The sequence below is a fragment of the Primulina huaijiensis genome, chromosome 15 (genome assembly GCF_012295235.1).
Source record: "Primulina huaijiensis isolate GDHJ02 chromosome 15, ASM1229523v2, whole genome shotgun sequence".
Taxonomy (NCBI): domain Eukaryota; kingdom Viridiplantae; phylum Streptophyta; class Magnoliopsida; order Lamiales; family Gesneriaceae; genus Primulina; species Primulina huaijiensis.
The window spans coordinates 7,632,172-7,648,432 of record NC_133320.1 but is presented as its reverse complement, the minus strand read 5'-3'; the positions used below and the strand labels follow the sequence as shown (position 1 = coordinate 7,648,432).

General features: G+C 37.0%; 1 protein-coding gene across 3 annotated transcripts in view; it reads right to left on the bottom strand.

The window, feature by feature from the left end:
* Window positions 1–414: 414 nt before the first annotated feature.
* Window positions 415–16,261, bottom strand: part of LOC140958788 (replication protein A 70 kDa DNA-binding subunit B-like) — a 20,444-nt gene continuing 4,597 nt past the window's right edge. For 2 of the 3 annotated variants that reach the window (XR_012171835.1, XR_012171836.1), the window contains exons 3-5: window positions 889–1,021; window positions 643–803; window positions 415–570 (exon numbers count right to left, since the gene is read on the bottom strand). Coding sequence is in view for 1 of the 3 variants with exons in the window: in XM_073416354.1 (XP_073272455.1) it covers window positions 1,933–2,077; window positions 2,179–2,269; window positions 2,349–2,625; window positions 2,701–2,845 (658 nt within the window). In the remaining 2 variants the exon portion in view is untranslated. Of the gene's footprint in view, window positions 571–642; window positions 804–888; window positions 1,022–1,897; window positions 2,078–2,178; window positions 2,270–2,348; window positions 2,626–2,700; window positions 2,846–16,261 lie in introns of those variants that run through there. The other variant, XM_073416354.1, reaches the window with a different exon arrangement.

The following is a 16,261-nucleotide window of genomic DNA, read 5'->3' as shown; positions in this document are numbered from 1 at the left end:
TCTTCAGTCTTGTTTTACATGTTTTTTACTTTCATGTATTACCTCTTCATGTTCCAATCTTCTTTTACATGGTGTACTGGGTTGTTGTGTTTTAAGGTCTGTTTCAAAGTGTTCTTCCTACATTGAAGAACTGCTTTATTGGTTCAGCCGCAGCCACATCACCTCGTATCAAACCTTGAACTTTTAAAGAAGATTCTTTATCTTCATAACTGTGCGATGCTGAGGACGAATCAGCCGCTGGTAGACATGCTATGACTGTGTTTCGAACAAAAGTTTTGCCTCTTGCTTTGCTCCACGATGTTCTTAGTTGTAAAAGGAACTGTAAATCTCTTGATTTCTGGTTGAATATCTCAGGATTAAAAGATGTTTCCTGCAATGGATAAGATCAGAAATATTCAAAAATTATATGAAATTTTTGTTAACGAAAATTAATTGGTAAATAAATATATTTGTTCTTCTGCCTCAATTATGTCTTCTCTTGACATACACAACAACATGCTTGCTTCTTTGTGCTCAACATAAGCAAACAAATTCCCAGTGCCATCAAAGAGTTCTGCTTGGAACCGTAACCTATATGTATATCATAGTTAAGATGGCATGTTTCTAATGAGCGTAATTTTTCAAAGCATATTTAACACTTACAGTGGTTTTGGGCTTGGAAAATCGTGGTTGCAATAAAAACATGTGAACTCATATTTATATGCAGCTCCGCAAGACTTAGAGCAACCTGGACAAGCTAAAAAATATACAGATCCCTCCGAATTTTTTATTCTTATCTTAGCCTTTATCAAAAATTATTTCACCTGTAAATCAAAATTTGTTAGCATTTTAAAATGTTTGTTGATTCTAAATCTACGTAAGTTAATGGGTAAGTAAATTTGAACTTACTACTTCGTTCAGGCTCAGAATCTGGCTGATTTTTCGAATTTGGGAGTTAAACGGCTGGTCTATTTCCTGGTTCGCTTTGTCATACAATTTTTGGGAGACAACTGTTTCTATATATTCTTTATTGGTTTTCATCCTAAAAGAAATGTGAATATTAGCTATTTATTTCTAGAAATATGAGAAATAGGACGAACATAAGAAAGAAATATGAACAAAAACATAAACACATGGGAAAAACAAATGAGAACGGCAAGATAGATGGTTCTTTAGCAAAATTCTCCGTTTCTTAGTTATTACCTATAAGTTCATTTAAAACAATTCAATGATACATCAGTGTTCTGATTTAATATGGATCCCTTTTATAATACGAAATAATAAATTTCATTAAGAAGTTTATAAGTTACCAGTATACAATATAGTTAAAAAATATATTTGAGATGTAGGAAATATTTGTTGTCTCATTTGAGGTATAGTCTATTATGGTTCTTTTATTAATATAAGATATGATAATAATGTTAAGTAATGGGATATCATGTAAACAACAGCAGGTTTTTAAAATTGTTTACAAGTATATGAGTAATTATGAAGAACCAATTGTTAAAACAATCTAAGTTTTCAAGAGAGACAATACTATATTTCCTTATTTCTTATAGTTTCTAAGTTTATAAAATTTTTTATTCTCGTGATTCTATATGTAACATAAAGTAATCAAACAAAAAATCAAGAACACTAAAATAACATCCTTTTATGTATTTATATTTGTGTTTGGCTAAGGGAGAAATGTCGCAACCATTTTTTTCCAAAACAAAAGGTAATCAAACAAACTAAAAAAATTTCAATCAAGGAACTTGCTACTACGTTGGTGTATTCAAGATATGTAATATGTACCTATCAAAGCCTAACAAATGATTAGAAATATTATTTTTAAGATCTGAGCAGGTGGGCTTAGAACTACATATTCATAATTCGTAAAGGAAATATNACCAAAATATATCAAATAGTATGTATAAAATTGAAGAAATTACTTTATCTAACTATGAGATAACATTAAATAGAGATGAGTATACCGTAAAATGTGTTGACAGAAAGCCGCATCCCTAAAATCACAGGAAGAGTATGAACATTTTGAGCCAAAAAAGGTGCCTCGGTTTGGAGAAATTCTTCCCATAAGGTAAGAATTGACGGCCTGCGTCTACCAAGATAAGAAACCTGTTATTTTCTGGTCTACATAATTACTTGTACAATGAAAAAAAAACCAATTATTGTTGTAGAAATTTTTTGAGAGAAATTTACTCTTCGTTGACGATAACAAATTCCTGTAAATTCCTTTTTGTTTTTTCAACAAACCGTGGTAGGAAAACATGTACCACGCTACATAATAAATCTGAAAAAGCAAGCGCGTTAATAAATCTGGAAATAATGTAAATGCATGCTATGAAAGAGTGTTGGATCAAGGGCTTAGCTGATCTGTTTAGTGGACACATCCGCTAATTCAGGGCATTGGACAAAAGATGTTAGTTGGTAAGCATGATCAATAGGTAGTTGCTCTTCCTCATTTGCAAGCTTAATATAAGTACTTTTACTAAGCAACATTTGGTATTTTGCAGATGCAAAAATTGGTGTGTTGCTAGTTATTTCTTTAATTTTGGCATTCTCAATATAGTATGTCTTGTATAACTGAAGTAATATGTCTAATTGCTCGACATCTTGGTCATAAATTATGTCGTGCATACTTCCATTCTATGGAAATAAATAGGTAAAGTAAAAAAGCAATTCCATACTGAAATGCTACTTAAAAAAGACAATTTATTTTACCTTTTTGTCAACAAAAACAAGTTTTTGTTGTCTTCCCCATTTCAGAAAACGGATCGGAGTTTTTTCAGAAACTAAAACTTTGACAAACCAGTTGCGGAAATCTGGGTTTAGATTTACAAGGGTTGTACATTTGTCTTCTAATGACCTGAATGTAAAGAAAAAAGAGAAGTAATGAGCACAAGTCATTTACATATTAATATATGAAATTTAAAATAGCGTATGGACAAATAATACAAACTATTACAAGCTGTTTACTTGTTAAAATTCGTGCAGAAGTATGAATCAATGTTTTTAAATCTTTTCGAATGCGAAATTAAAACTATATATTTTCGTAAAGATATAATTCTAAAATTAAATTGTATAGTTGAGAGCTTACAATTTGTTTTAATAAAACTAATAATTTTATCTTAACAAACCTTATAATGGGTATATATAAATCTCTAATATCCCTTTATATGTAATGATTTTCTTATTAATAAGATAAACAAAATAAGAATGTACCTGTCAATAAGGATGTGCAGCGTCCAAAACCTCACGGTATATTACATTTTTTGTGTAGTTAGTACTTTGAACTAATAGTGTTGATGGTCTAATAAGCATTTTTATTTGATCTATATTCCTAGTTCTTGACAACGCGACATAAAGTTGGCCATGTGAGAAAACTAGTTCTTTTAAATAGATACCAACAAAATCTAAAGTTTGTCATTGTGCTTTGTTAATTGTCATTGCATAACATAAACGAATTGGAAATTGCTTTCTTTTAAATGGAATAGATGAAAAATCATCGTGTGGAGATTCTAATGTTATTCGAGGAATGAATACAGGTTTTCATGCATGTGTGCCTACTGAAATTTCGGTATAAATAACATTTTTGTTAAACCCCTTGCAAAGTAAGCATGTACCATTACAAAGTCCTTCGGTTGGATTAATATTTCGTAACAATACCCATTGCACTGATCGGGGGCGTTCGTAGTGACTGAGGGGGTCCAAGACCAAGAAGTGAGTTATTTATACCAAGCATTCTTCTTACGGCTAGATCCAATCTCCTGGTCCCTGCGGAAAGGAAAAAGAATTTGGGTGAATTTATTTTCAATGTTAGTTGGTGTGGAGGAAGACCTTGAGGAGTTAAACAATGGAATAAATCTTCTTGATCTGGTATAACACATTCACTTGTATTTTCATCACAACTAAAGTACGTTATTTCTTCGCCAGGAAATTTGTTAATAAGGACATCATTTATTTCATGGACAAATTTGTTCCTTGTTGTAAGTATAGCGTGTTTTACAAATGAAGATAAATTTAAATCTGGGTCATTAATGTTTGGGAAAACCATGTCTATTAACGTATTCAAAGAAGTAATGTCATCTGTAAATGGAATATTAATGCGAGATGGGATTTAAATTTAATTGTTTTCATTAGCATTTTCAACTCCATCACCAATTTTCAACAGCCAAGATGAGAAGAAAGAATCATATAATGCACGCATATTTTTTTGGAGTTTTATCTTATTTAACTTATTCCACAACGGTGACATGACAATTGAAGAATCTATGATATTTTCTTTTGTACTTTTTAAAATAACTGGTAGTGTTTGGCGAAAATTTCCACCGAACACAACAATTTTACCGCCAAACAATAAATTTGAATCCATTATGTCTTGTAACATTTCGTTGAACTTTTCAATAACATCACGCCTAGCCATCGTAGCCTCATCCCAAATAATGAGTTTTGCTAGTTTTATTAAAGTTGCTAATGTGCTTTGCTTACTAATGCTACATGATTTGATATTGCTTTCCTCTAAAGGAATTTTAAACCTCGAATGTGAAGTGCGACCTCCTGGAAGCAAAGATGTTGCAACTCCTGAAGTTGCGGTCGCAATTGCTATGTCACCATTTGATCGAATTGTAGCAAGAAGTGCTCTATATAAAAAGGTTTTTCCAGTACCCCCAGGACCGTCAATAAAAAAAAAGTGCTTGACAAACCATTATGAACATGATATAAGATTTGATTANATTGGAATTTTAACCATAGCTGAATGGGATTTTTTGGGCAAAAAAAAACGAGAACAATAGAAAATAATTGTCGCAAAGCATGAGGCATTAAATAACAAGCAGCTTCTTCGATACACATTTCAGCAGCGTTGTCATTTTCTATTAAGCCTAATGTTAGTGCTGCTTCTCTGAATGTTGTAAAAGTCACCTCATTGATCGTTCGCAAGCCCTTAAAAGAAGATGGTTTTCTGACATGCATCAGTAACAATTTTAAATAAAACTTTTCACAATCTGAAGGTCGGTAGCTAAAAATCCGGCCTATGAACTCTTTTTTCCTACGTGGTTCCCACTCTTTAGAATTGTTGTGCTAGGTAAAATATTCAAGAAATTCAACATACAAACAATTTAGGCTTTGAGCATAGCTATTGTATTTGTTCATATAGAAAAATTGTGTTAACATTGTTTTTTTAAATGTTGGATTGTTAACAATGCTGAACAAAGCCTGATTCGCAGCAAATGTCACAACTTGTTCATTTTCTAAATGAACTGGTAAGCATATAACAGCTGGATGTACATGGTTAAGATCAAAGCCGAAAATGCGTCAGATGGATTCAGGAGGTGAAATCCATCTTGCAGCTTGGAAATTTTTTGCTTCGTCAATCATGTGATCTTGTTCATCTCCAAGTAATGTACAAAATCTTATCATGGCCTTTATATATATATATATTTGTAGATATATTTTACAGCTTGAATTGTTGAACATATTTCAATGTTAATATGACAATTAAATTTAGCAAGCAAATATGGATTGTAAGGAACAACCCAACGATTATCAAGTTGCGGACCCCTTATAGTAATAACATGATTGTCATCTCGAAGACGATATATTGGGTACGAATTTGTTCCATATTTAGTGGTTTCTGAATATTCTTTACGATAGTTATATTTACAAGAGTTCTTTTTCATGCAAGGGCATGTTGGATTAAGTAAACCACATGGATCATACATCATATGTTTTATCACGAGTGAAAACAAATATGGTTCAGAATGTGCATCAGGAAATTCTGCCTCAGGATGAAACATTTTTGAAGCTTGATTTAAAATAAGCAGGAAATGGGCATGGGGTAAGCCTCTTTTTTGAAATTCTATCACGCTAGTATAAGCAATAATATGGCCAAAGATATCTTTCTTGAATAGTTCATCTCTTAAAACTTGAAGCTTCGCATGGAAAATCCTAGAGATCAAATCAGGTCTATTCTGAATTTCATCAGATGGAAGGCAAAGGGACTTTATTTCAGCCCAATTCGGATTCGAGGTCAGTGTCAGAAAGATATCAGGCTTCCCATAATGTTGGACCAACGCAATATCATCCATGTATCTTTTACGCATATCTCTAGGACCTCCAATGAATGACGTAGGTAATATTACGCGTTTTCCAACATCAGAGCCTACCTCACACCCTTGTGTAATGCTATCTAATAACCCATTATAGGCCTCATTTCGCAAACGGTTTTGCATACTTGGAGTCCTAAAAAATTCTAATCTTGATGTTTCAATTTTAATATACATGTCTACTATATATTGTTGTAAAAGCCTACCAATATGTAGTAAGAAAGACTTATCGTTTTTCCTTATTTGAAATTTGTAACAGTAATACTCACGACATGAGACCGTAGCCCTTTGTTTGCTGTTTTTTTCCGAAGCTACAAAAAAAAAAAAAGATTTCTAAGTGTAAAACATAATAATTGTGGTGTAATAGAATTTTCCTTTAAAATCAAAATTACCTTGAGTTTCAGTACTTATAAAAAATTATGCACTTGCAGAGTTTTCTATGCAATTGTTGTTTTCACCGCCACAAGTTGGTCTAGGATGCAAATTTTATTGTTTTTGGTCTAATCTTTTAATGTTTCGATGCCAACCAGATTCCCCATTTGGGAATATAAAAGCATATTGCAAAGGATCATAATAACCGAAGTAGTGTTTAATTATTTGGGGACAACTGTTTTTTGGATATACTTGTATATGTTGGCCTGTTTTTTGATTTTCATCGATAGGTTCTAACCATATTCCAGCAACCTGAGACACAGCAGGTCTGTTAAAAACTCGTTGGTCAGTAACAGGATCAGCTAGCAAAGCAATTTTATATTCGTCCAAGTTGTCAACACTATTCAGACCACGGAAAAAATTTCCATATGGGTTTTTTGATAAGATATAAATTAATTTCTGTGTAAGAGTTTCCTTAAATTTTGAGTTAATGCATAGAAGGTTAGATAGTTCATGTTCAGTATCAAAGAAATATAGTTGTAGATTTTAGGGTTTTTCATTGTCTGACGGTATTAATTGGCCAATAAAATGATAAAGTTGACCTTGTACACGGAATGTATAAATACCAGCATTTCTTTTAGCAAAAGATGTATCACAGTGTACTCCCATTGATGTGAAGGCAAACATGTTATTATAGCTACGAATACATGTGATGAACACTCTTTTGCATCATCGGAATTACCAACATACAATTGTACTAACTCAAAAGGCATTTATGAAGGTAAAATATTTATTTCTCCTAACGAGCAGCAAAATGTTGGTGGTTCAGCATATATGCGTGTTGCACCACAAAATTTACAATCCACCATATTAGGTAGTACATCTGGAGTACTCGTTATATACATCAATGGATCAAGCTTAGTTTTTTTTACATCAAGCCTCTGTGAAGCACATGTTTTATTTTTTTGGTTTCGACGCATATTTTTTTGCAGCCTACGATCTTCTAAGAAAGCATATTTTCGTTTACAAGAGTTTTTAGTCTTGTTGATTTCTATTGTATTATATTTTCTTTCTCGCGGCATCATTGTTATTTTGTAATAGCAAATAGCTTAAAATATCTAATTTTAATATTACCTGGTTTACTGATATATGTGATTTTTAACTAATGCTAGATATTATACTTCTTTTTTTTAAAAAAAAAAAAAACAACCGCACAAGAATGAGCTATAACATATAGTTTAACACCACAGAAGCTAATATGTGGGGACCCGGATGCTGATTCATTTTCTTAATCATTATCGGGATCAAATTTAACAATTAAGTAAACTGGGTCATAAATTTTTTTTTTAACATACATGAGTGCGCAACATATGAAATAAATCTTATTTCCTTTACGAGATCAACGTCTAAATCAAAAATACAATTCTTGTACATAACAACTATAGTTCATTCACTACATATCAGGTAATGACAACAACTCTACTTCTGGGTCCGAATCTCCACGCTAATCTCAATCTCTCATCCTCTTCTCGACCCTGATCATGTCCCACCTGTTGTCATGCACACATACAAACACAACAGCAGCCGGATAACTCCGGTGAAAAATATATTCCCAGGATAAAAAACGCATACATGCAATCATATAACATATATAAAAGCATATAACATTTATCAATAACATGCATCATAATCTGAAAGACATGAATCGATATAAAACTGTAAATCAAACTCTGGACTCATAATCTCTGACTCGACTCTTCTCTAATCTAGAGATCCCGGTCGAATAAGAACGCAACCTTCTCCCACATACTCTCCCAGCTAGATGGTGGTACATTCTTATTCCCAGACTTTGGCATTCTGTATCGAATTTCTGCAATAAGAGTCGATCTTGTAACGGCCCGAAAATTTAAAAGTCCACGCGAACCACATGCTCGAGTTATTAAATTCCTTTTTATTTTAAATTAAATTTTTTAATTGCATAAATTAATTATGTTGTGCATATTTGTATGTTTAAAATATATTTTTCTACATGGTTGCATTAAAATGTATTTTTAAAGGATATTCGAGTTGCGATCGAAGAACGGAGACCGAGGGCTGAGAAACGTAAAACTTTTTTATTAAATAATTATTTTTAATTATTTAAAATATGATTGTGGGTTTTTCTTATTTTTGAAAATAAGGGGTTTTGAGGTGATTTATACGCCGGGACGTAAATTTTATCGGTGTTGGTTTTTAACAGAAATACGAACTTTTTGGCAACCCGGCTATTTAATTCACAAACTATTTTTACCAAAACTATTTTAATATTCTAATTTAATTCTAATAAAGCATTTAATGGGCCTAGATTATGCTTAATAGGCCTACGCCTTAATTAGTGAATTAATTACTATATAATATGTTAAAAATCACCCCTAACCCTATTCAAGTCTCGCCCACAATTCTGAAATCTCCACCTAAATTACACGGCACACACATGCATAAATGTTGAGACAACTTTTTGAGAATTGCCAAGGAAGCTTCAAGCCAAAGGTCTTGCCCGTTCTTCGACGTCGTCAACGTAAAATCGTGCGTTAAATATGCAAAGGCACGCCTATTCTTCCTTTCAAACCATCATCACATCATATTATTTGTTTTATGCATATAAAGTTTAGAAATCAAGTGACACTTTGTAGTATTTTTGTTTTTATGCAACCCATGAAATTTCAAGCATGTTTTTGATTCAAAATTGTGTTGTTTACATATATTTAAGGGGCTGCCATGATTAGGACATGACTAGACATTGTTTTATATGAATATGGAGTCTTCGTAACACATAGGGACGTGAGGAACATGAAACACGAAAGCTGGAAACCACCCTTGGCCTGTGGTGTCGTGTGACTCACGGGTTTGGGAAGTGCAAGGTCTTGGCCTGGTCCTGGATTGGTTCCAAGTCTAGCCAGGGCCGTGGGGGAGTCAAGGTTAGGGTCTTAATCATGCTAGGGTTCGAGCTAAGTGGGCTGGGAAGAGTCTTTGTTGGGAAGGACTCCACCCGAGAGTTAGAAAGGGGAGTAGCGCAGGAGTTAGCTGGTTCAGGGAAGAAAGAGGCTCGGCCAGGGGGCTTGGGGCTGGGCTAGGCTAGGTCCTTAGGGTCCTAAGAGGGTGCACAAAGGTCTGGGCAGGGGCTGGTGCGGCCTGGCTGGTTGCTGGTCGAGAAAGAACATGATGATAGCATGGACAGCAGGTTATACGAGGATGCTGCTGTGTCATTCAGTTGGGGGCTGCTCGCGTCCAGGGGTTTGGGTCGGTCTGGGCGTGGTCTAGTCGTGGTCTAGGGAAGGTTAGGGTCAGGTTGGGTCAAGTGTTTAACAGCTGGTAGTGTCCTAGAAGGAGGAGGATTCCTATTGTGCCAAAACACTACACACGTACACATGCATGTAAATTGGGTGAGATTCCAGCAAGCTTTTGGTCGGGCCAAGGGTTGTTTAACGGGCTGGGCTTAGGCAGTAGGGTCCCTAGGTGGGTTGGCTAGGTTTTGGCTCAAGGTGGCTCGGGCGTGGCTCGAGTAAATTAGGAGATGGCTCGGTGTGTTCGATAAGGTGTCAAAAACGAAAATAATAAAGCTAAAATTGATTCCATGGGTTCACGTGTGGGGACCCGGACGCTAATCAATTCTTAATCATCATTAGGATCAATTTACTAATCAAGTAATTAGGGTCATAAAATTATTTCTTTACTTGTGAAACGTAATGGAATCAAACGCCTATACATATCAGTATAAAAGTATAAATCTGATACAATATACAAACATCTCAAACTAAGGTTCAACAGCTAATGTCACGTGTCAAAACCCTATATACATCAAGTCCGTAGTCTCCACTCTATCACGATCTCTCTCCTCATCTCCTCGACCCTGATCCTGTCCCACCTGTTGTCATGTACACATACAAACAAGACAACAGCCGGATAACTCCGGTGAGAATATAATCCCCAGTATAAATCAAAGAAACATGCAAGCATATAATCGATAGAAATGCATGAAATAGATATTAAGAATATGTATCAAATCTGAAAACATGAATCAATATAAAACTGTAAATAAACTCGTGACTCCACGTCTCAGACTAGACTCAATCCTAGTCTAGGGATCCCGGTTTCCAGACGTTGGCATTCCATATCGAATTTCAGTAATAGAAGCAACCCGCAACTCCTATTCCCCTTCGATATAACCAAACATCCAGTGTCCTGACCTAACCGTCACAGACTTTGGCACTCTCGCCAATACACTATCCTGTAACAGAGTGCAATGTGCCAATGACGATTCCATCACTATCCGGAACTTCTATCACAAGATTACTCGTCTAATACTCGCCTATAACATGCTTCCTATAAATCAATAAAACAAGCATATCAATTCAAATCAAGGCATATAATAACAATCAGTATGTGATTTAGGGAAACTCAAGTATGTAATACTCAAGTCGATCTCCCAATACCACATTGACTTATACCTTTCGTTCGTCGTCTCGGTCTGAATAACTGGGAGTTCTGAATTCAAGGCTGTCGCTGTAAATCTGAAACGACATATCGAGAACAATAATATCAACATTTCATTCTCAATTCAACACTGACTCTGATTAATCTGAAATAATAGAAGCTGAAATAAGTACTCACATCAGAGAAATAACTCTGAGAATTCCTGTCTCATATCTGATTCAGTCTCCCAAGTAGCTTCTTCAATGCCATGACGAGTCCACTGGACTTTCACAAGTGGGATGGTTTTCGTTCTGAGTTTCTTTTCTTTACGATCAATAATCTGAATCGGCTTTTCCACATAACTCAGACTTTCATCAAGTTCTGCCTCGTCTGGCTGAATAATATGAGAATCATCGGGGAGGTACTTCCGCAGTATAGATACATGAAAGACATCATGTATTCCAGATAAAGACATAGGTAAAGCAAGACGATAGGCACGATCTCCTATTTTCTCGAGAATGTCATATGGCCCAATATAACGTGGAGACAACTTTCCTTTCTTGCCAAATCTGACAACTCCCTTGAAAGGTGAAATCTTCAGGAATACTCGGTCTCCTGTCTCAAATACCAACGGTTTACGTCGAACATTGGCATATTTGGCCTGTCTATCTTGAGCTGTTTTCATTCTCTTCTGAATCAGCTTTACCTTTTCAGTCATTTCTCTGATCATGTCAGGTCCAATCTCAGGAACTTCAGAGATGTCGTCCCAATACAGAGGGGATCTGCACTTTTTACCGTACAACGCTTCAAATGGAGCCATCTCAATGCTCATCTGATAGCTGTTATTGTACGAAAACTCACAAAGTGGCAATGCCTCTTGCCATCCAGTGCTAAAATCAAGCACTACAGCTCGCAGCATATCCTCCAATGTCTGGATCGTCCGCTCGGACTGTCCGTCAGTCTGTGGATGATATGCGGTACTCAGATGCAACTTCGTACCTAGAGCCTGCTGTAAACTCTGCCAGAAGTGCGAAGTAAACCGAGGATCACGGTCTGATACAATCGACTTCGGCACTCCGTGCAATCTGACCACCTCTCTAACATAGATCTCAGCCATCTGGTCATATCTGTATGTCATCTGATACGGAACAAAACATGCTGATTTGGTCAATCTGTCAATCACGACCCAAATCGCATCACAACCTCTGGCGGTTCTCGGTAACTGCGTCACAAAATCCATGAAAATGTGATCCCATTTCCATTCAGGAATTGATAAACTGTGCAGTAAACCTCCTGGTTTCTTTCTTTTAGCTTTCACCTGTTGGCAATTCAGACACTTTGACACAAACTCTGTGACATCAGATTTCATCTGTTTCCACCAAAACTGTGTCTTCAAATCATTGTACATCTTTCTGCCACCAGGATGAATGCTAAAACGACTGCGGTGCACTTCTGTCAATATCTGTTGTCTCAATTCTGAAACATTCGGCACAACAATACGATTATTCACGTATAGTACATCATCACGTACCTGATACTCTGACTGATGACCTGCTCTGACCATCTCAATCGATTCCTATACTTTCTGATTAACTTTTTGAGCCGCTTTAATTTTCAAAATCAGCTCTGGTTCAGCTCGAATAGCATATAATCTCAAAGGCTGACAATCTGTTTCAAATACTAATCCAAACAAACAGCAATCTTCTATCGAACTTGAAACACCTATAGTCGATAAGGACAAAGAACATACCTTTCGACTTAGGCATCGGCTGCTGCATTCGATTTTCCTGGGTAGTATCTGATTTCACAATCAAAATCTTTAAGCAAATCAAGCCATCTTCGCTGTCTCATATTCAACTCAGACTGTGAAAACAAATATTTCAGACTTTTATGATCAGAATAAATTTCAAATTTCTCACCGTAGAGGTAGTGTGGCCATATCTTCAAAGCAAATACAATGGCTGCCAATTCAAGGTCATGAATTGGGTAGCGAGATTCATGCGGTTTCAGCTGTCTCGAGGCATAAGCAATCACATGCCCTTGCTGCATCAACACACAACCCAGACCTCTGTGAGAAGCATCACAATACACGACAAAATCACCAGTACCTGAGGGCATAGTTAGGATCGGGGCACTGGTCAATCGTTTCTTCAATTCCAGAAAACTGGACTCACAGTCTTCTGACCAAATGAACGGAGCATTTTTCTGTGTTAACTGAGTAATAGGTTTAGCAATACTCGAGAAATCCTTAATAAATCGACGGTAATATCCTGTCAAACCCATAAAACTGCTTAACTCTGGCACAGATATCGGTCTAGGCCAACTGATCACGGCCTCAACCTTGCTAGGATCCACAGAAAGCCCATCGCCAGATATAATGTAACCCAGAAATACTACATGTCTGAACCAAAACTCACATTTCGACAGTTTAGCATATAATTTCTCAGCTCTCAGAATTTTCAACACAGTTCTCAAATGTTCTGCATGCTCAATCATATTCTTTGAATAAATCAAAATATCATCAATGAATATGATAACAAAATCATCCAAATACCTTTGAAACACACGGTTCATTAATCCCATAAAAACAGCTGGGGCATTCGTAAGACCGAAAGGCATGACAATAAACTCGTAATGTCCATACCTGGTTCTGAATGCTGTTTTTGAGATATCGGAATCCCTAACTCTCGGCTGATGGTATCCAGATCTCAAATCAATCTTGGAATATACAGAAGAACCCTGCAATTGATAAAATAAATCATCAATACGAGGCAAATGATATTTATTCTTTACCGTAGCCTTGTTCAGTTGTCGATAGTCAATGCAAAGTCTCATAGAACCGTCTTTCTTCCTCACAAATAATACTGGAGCACCCCAAGGAGATACACTCGGTCTGATGTAACCCTTGGCCAGTAAGTCCTCCAACTGTTCTTTCAACTCTTTCAACTCAATCGGTGCCATTCTGTACGGAGCTCTGGAAATCGGAACTGTACCTGGCATCAACTCAATGCTGAAGTCTACCTCTCGAATCGGAGGCAAACCAGGAATCTCATCTGGGAAGACATCAGCAAACTCGCAAACCACTGGCAAATCCGCCAATGATGGACTCGATTTCAGTAAATCAACTGAATAGACAAGGAATCCATCCGCTCCTTTCTGCAATAATCGAGTCATATTCATAGCAGATATCAAAGGAATTCGGGCTCGAGAACCCTTACCGTAAAATTTCCATTCCTCAGCTATCTCAGGTCTGAATCGTACAATCTTGTGGAAACAATCAACTGTAGCTCTGTACTTGGTCAGCATATCAATACCGATAATACAGTCAAAATCAGACAACCCAAGTACAATACAGTCTAGCTCAATCTCATGTCCGTTATACTGTAGCACACAAGATCTAACCGAAGTCACGGGTATCAAACCTTTCCCCAAAGGAGAAGAAACAGATACTACAGTAGATAGGGACTCAACAGGCAATGCATGCATCAATGCAAATCTCTCAGAAATAAATGTATGCGATGAACCAGTATCAATCAATACATATGCAGGATAACCAGAAATAAAACAGTTACCTGCAACAACATCATCAGGTGCGTCCTGTGCTTGCTCCTCAGTCAAAGCGAACACCCTAGCCTGCTGTCTAGGAGGCTGGCTCACTGTCTGGCTTCCTCCTGGCCTCTGCTGTGACTGGGTAGATGGTGCTGGCTGGAAAGAATGAACAGCTGAGGGTCGTCTCCCTGTCTGAGCCACTAATCCAGATTACTCTGCTTCCTGGGATCCCTGAGAACCTCTCTGGGGACATACTCTAGCAAAATGTCCCTGCTGTCCGCAAATACGGCAACTGCCAAACACTACTCAGCATTGCTCTGTGGAATGTCTCCCTCCACACGTGCTGCAATAAGGTCCTGTATAACTTTGGCTCTGACCAGTCTGTCTCGAGCCACTGGAACTGGACGAACTGCTTCCAGCTTTCTTGAACTGTTTCCCCTTCGCTTTCAAGAATTCTTTCTTTCCACTACCGCTGCCGCTGCCACTCTCAAACCGGGGAGGTGGTTGCTGTGGTCCCGGCGCTGGAGGCAGAAACGAAGCTCCTCTCTGTCTCATCAGACCAGCTTCGGCTCCCTTAGCTCGGTTCAAAGCATCAGTAAAATTATTCGGTCTCCCGGTATTCACCAAGGTAAAGATTTCCGGATTCAGGTCATTTATAAACTGGTACGCAACGGCCTCATCATGTTCAGCTATGTGGGGAGCAAACCGCAACAGTGAAGAGAATTTGGCCACATATTCCTCAATATTCAGCTGGCCCTATCTCAAATTGGCGAATTCCGCTCCCTTGTCTTTCCTGTACGACACTGGAAAGAACCTCTGATAAAATTCAGTTCTAATCACATTCCAGGTAATAGCTGTACCTCGGTGTTCCAATGCCCTCTTCGTCGTGATCCACCAGTTCTTTGCCACATCATGTAACTGGTGTCCGATCAGTTTCACTCTCCTCTCATCAGTATATTCCAAGGACTCGAACATCATCTCTATATCGTCCAACCAACTCTCACAATCCACTGAAGTCTCAGTGCCCCTCAGAGTCGGCGGATGAAAAGACTGAAATCTCTTCAATAATGTCTCTATTGGAGTAGCTGTAACGTCCATTGGAAAATTTGAGGTGCTACCCTGTTCCGGTACTCTTCTCGGAGGCATCTCTGAATATCAAAAGGGTTAGCAATCACATAATAAATATGTCTTAGTCCCTTTCTGATCATCTTACCTCTGATCAAGAATCGGTTCTGATCCATTTCAAGAATACATATCACCATATCAAAATCAGATAATTCAGGTAAACCTGTATTAAGGCAAGGAATCATGCTAGCAATCAAAAACAGGAAAGAAAACACATTCTACCCCGCTCACTAGCTCCAATCGCAATCTAAAGGATCTATCGCTCTGATACCACCTGTTGTGGGGACCCGGACGCTAATCAATTCTTAATCATCATTAGGATCAATTTACTAATCAAGTAATTAGGGTCATAAAATTTTTTCTTTAATTGTGAAACGTAATGGAATCAAACGCCTATACATATCAGTATAAAAGTATAAATCTGATACAATATACAAACATCTCAAACTAAGGTTCAACAGCTAATGTCACGTGTCAAAACCCTATATACATCAAGTCCGTAGTCTCCACTCTATCACGATCTCTCTCCTCATCTCCTCGACCCTGATCCTGTCCCACCTGTTGTCATGTACACATACAAACAAGACAACAGCCGGATAACTCCGGTGAGAATATAATCCCGAGTATAAATCAAAGAAACATGCAAGCATATAATCGATAGAAATGCATGAAATAGATAT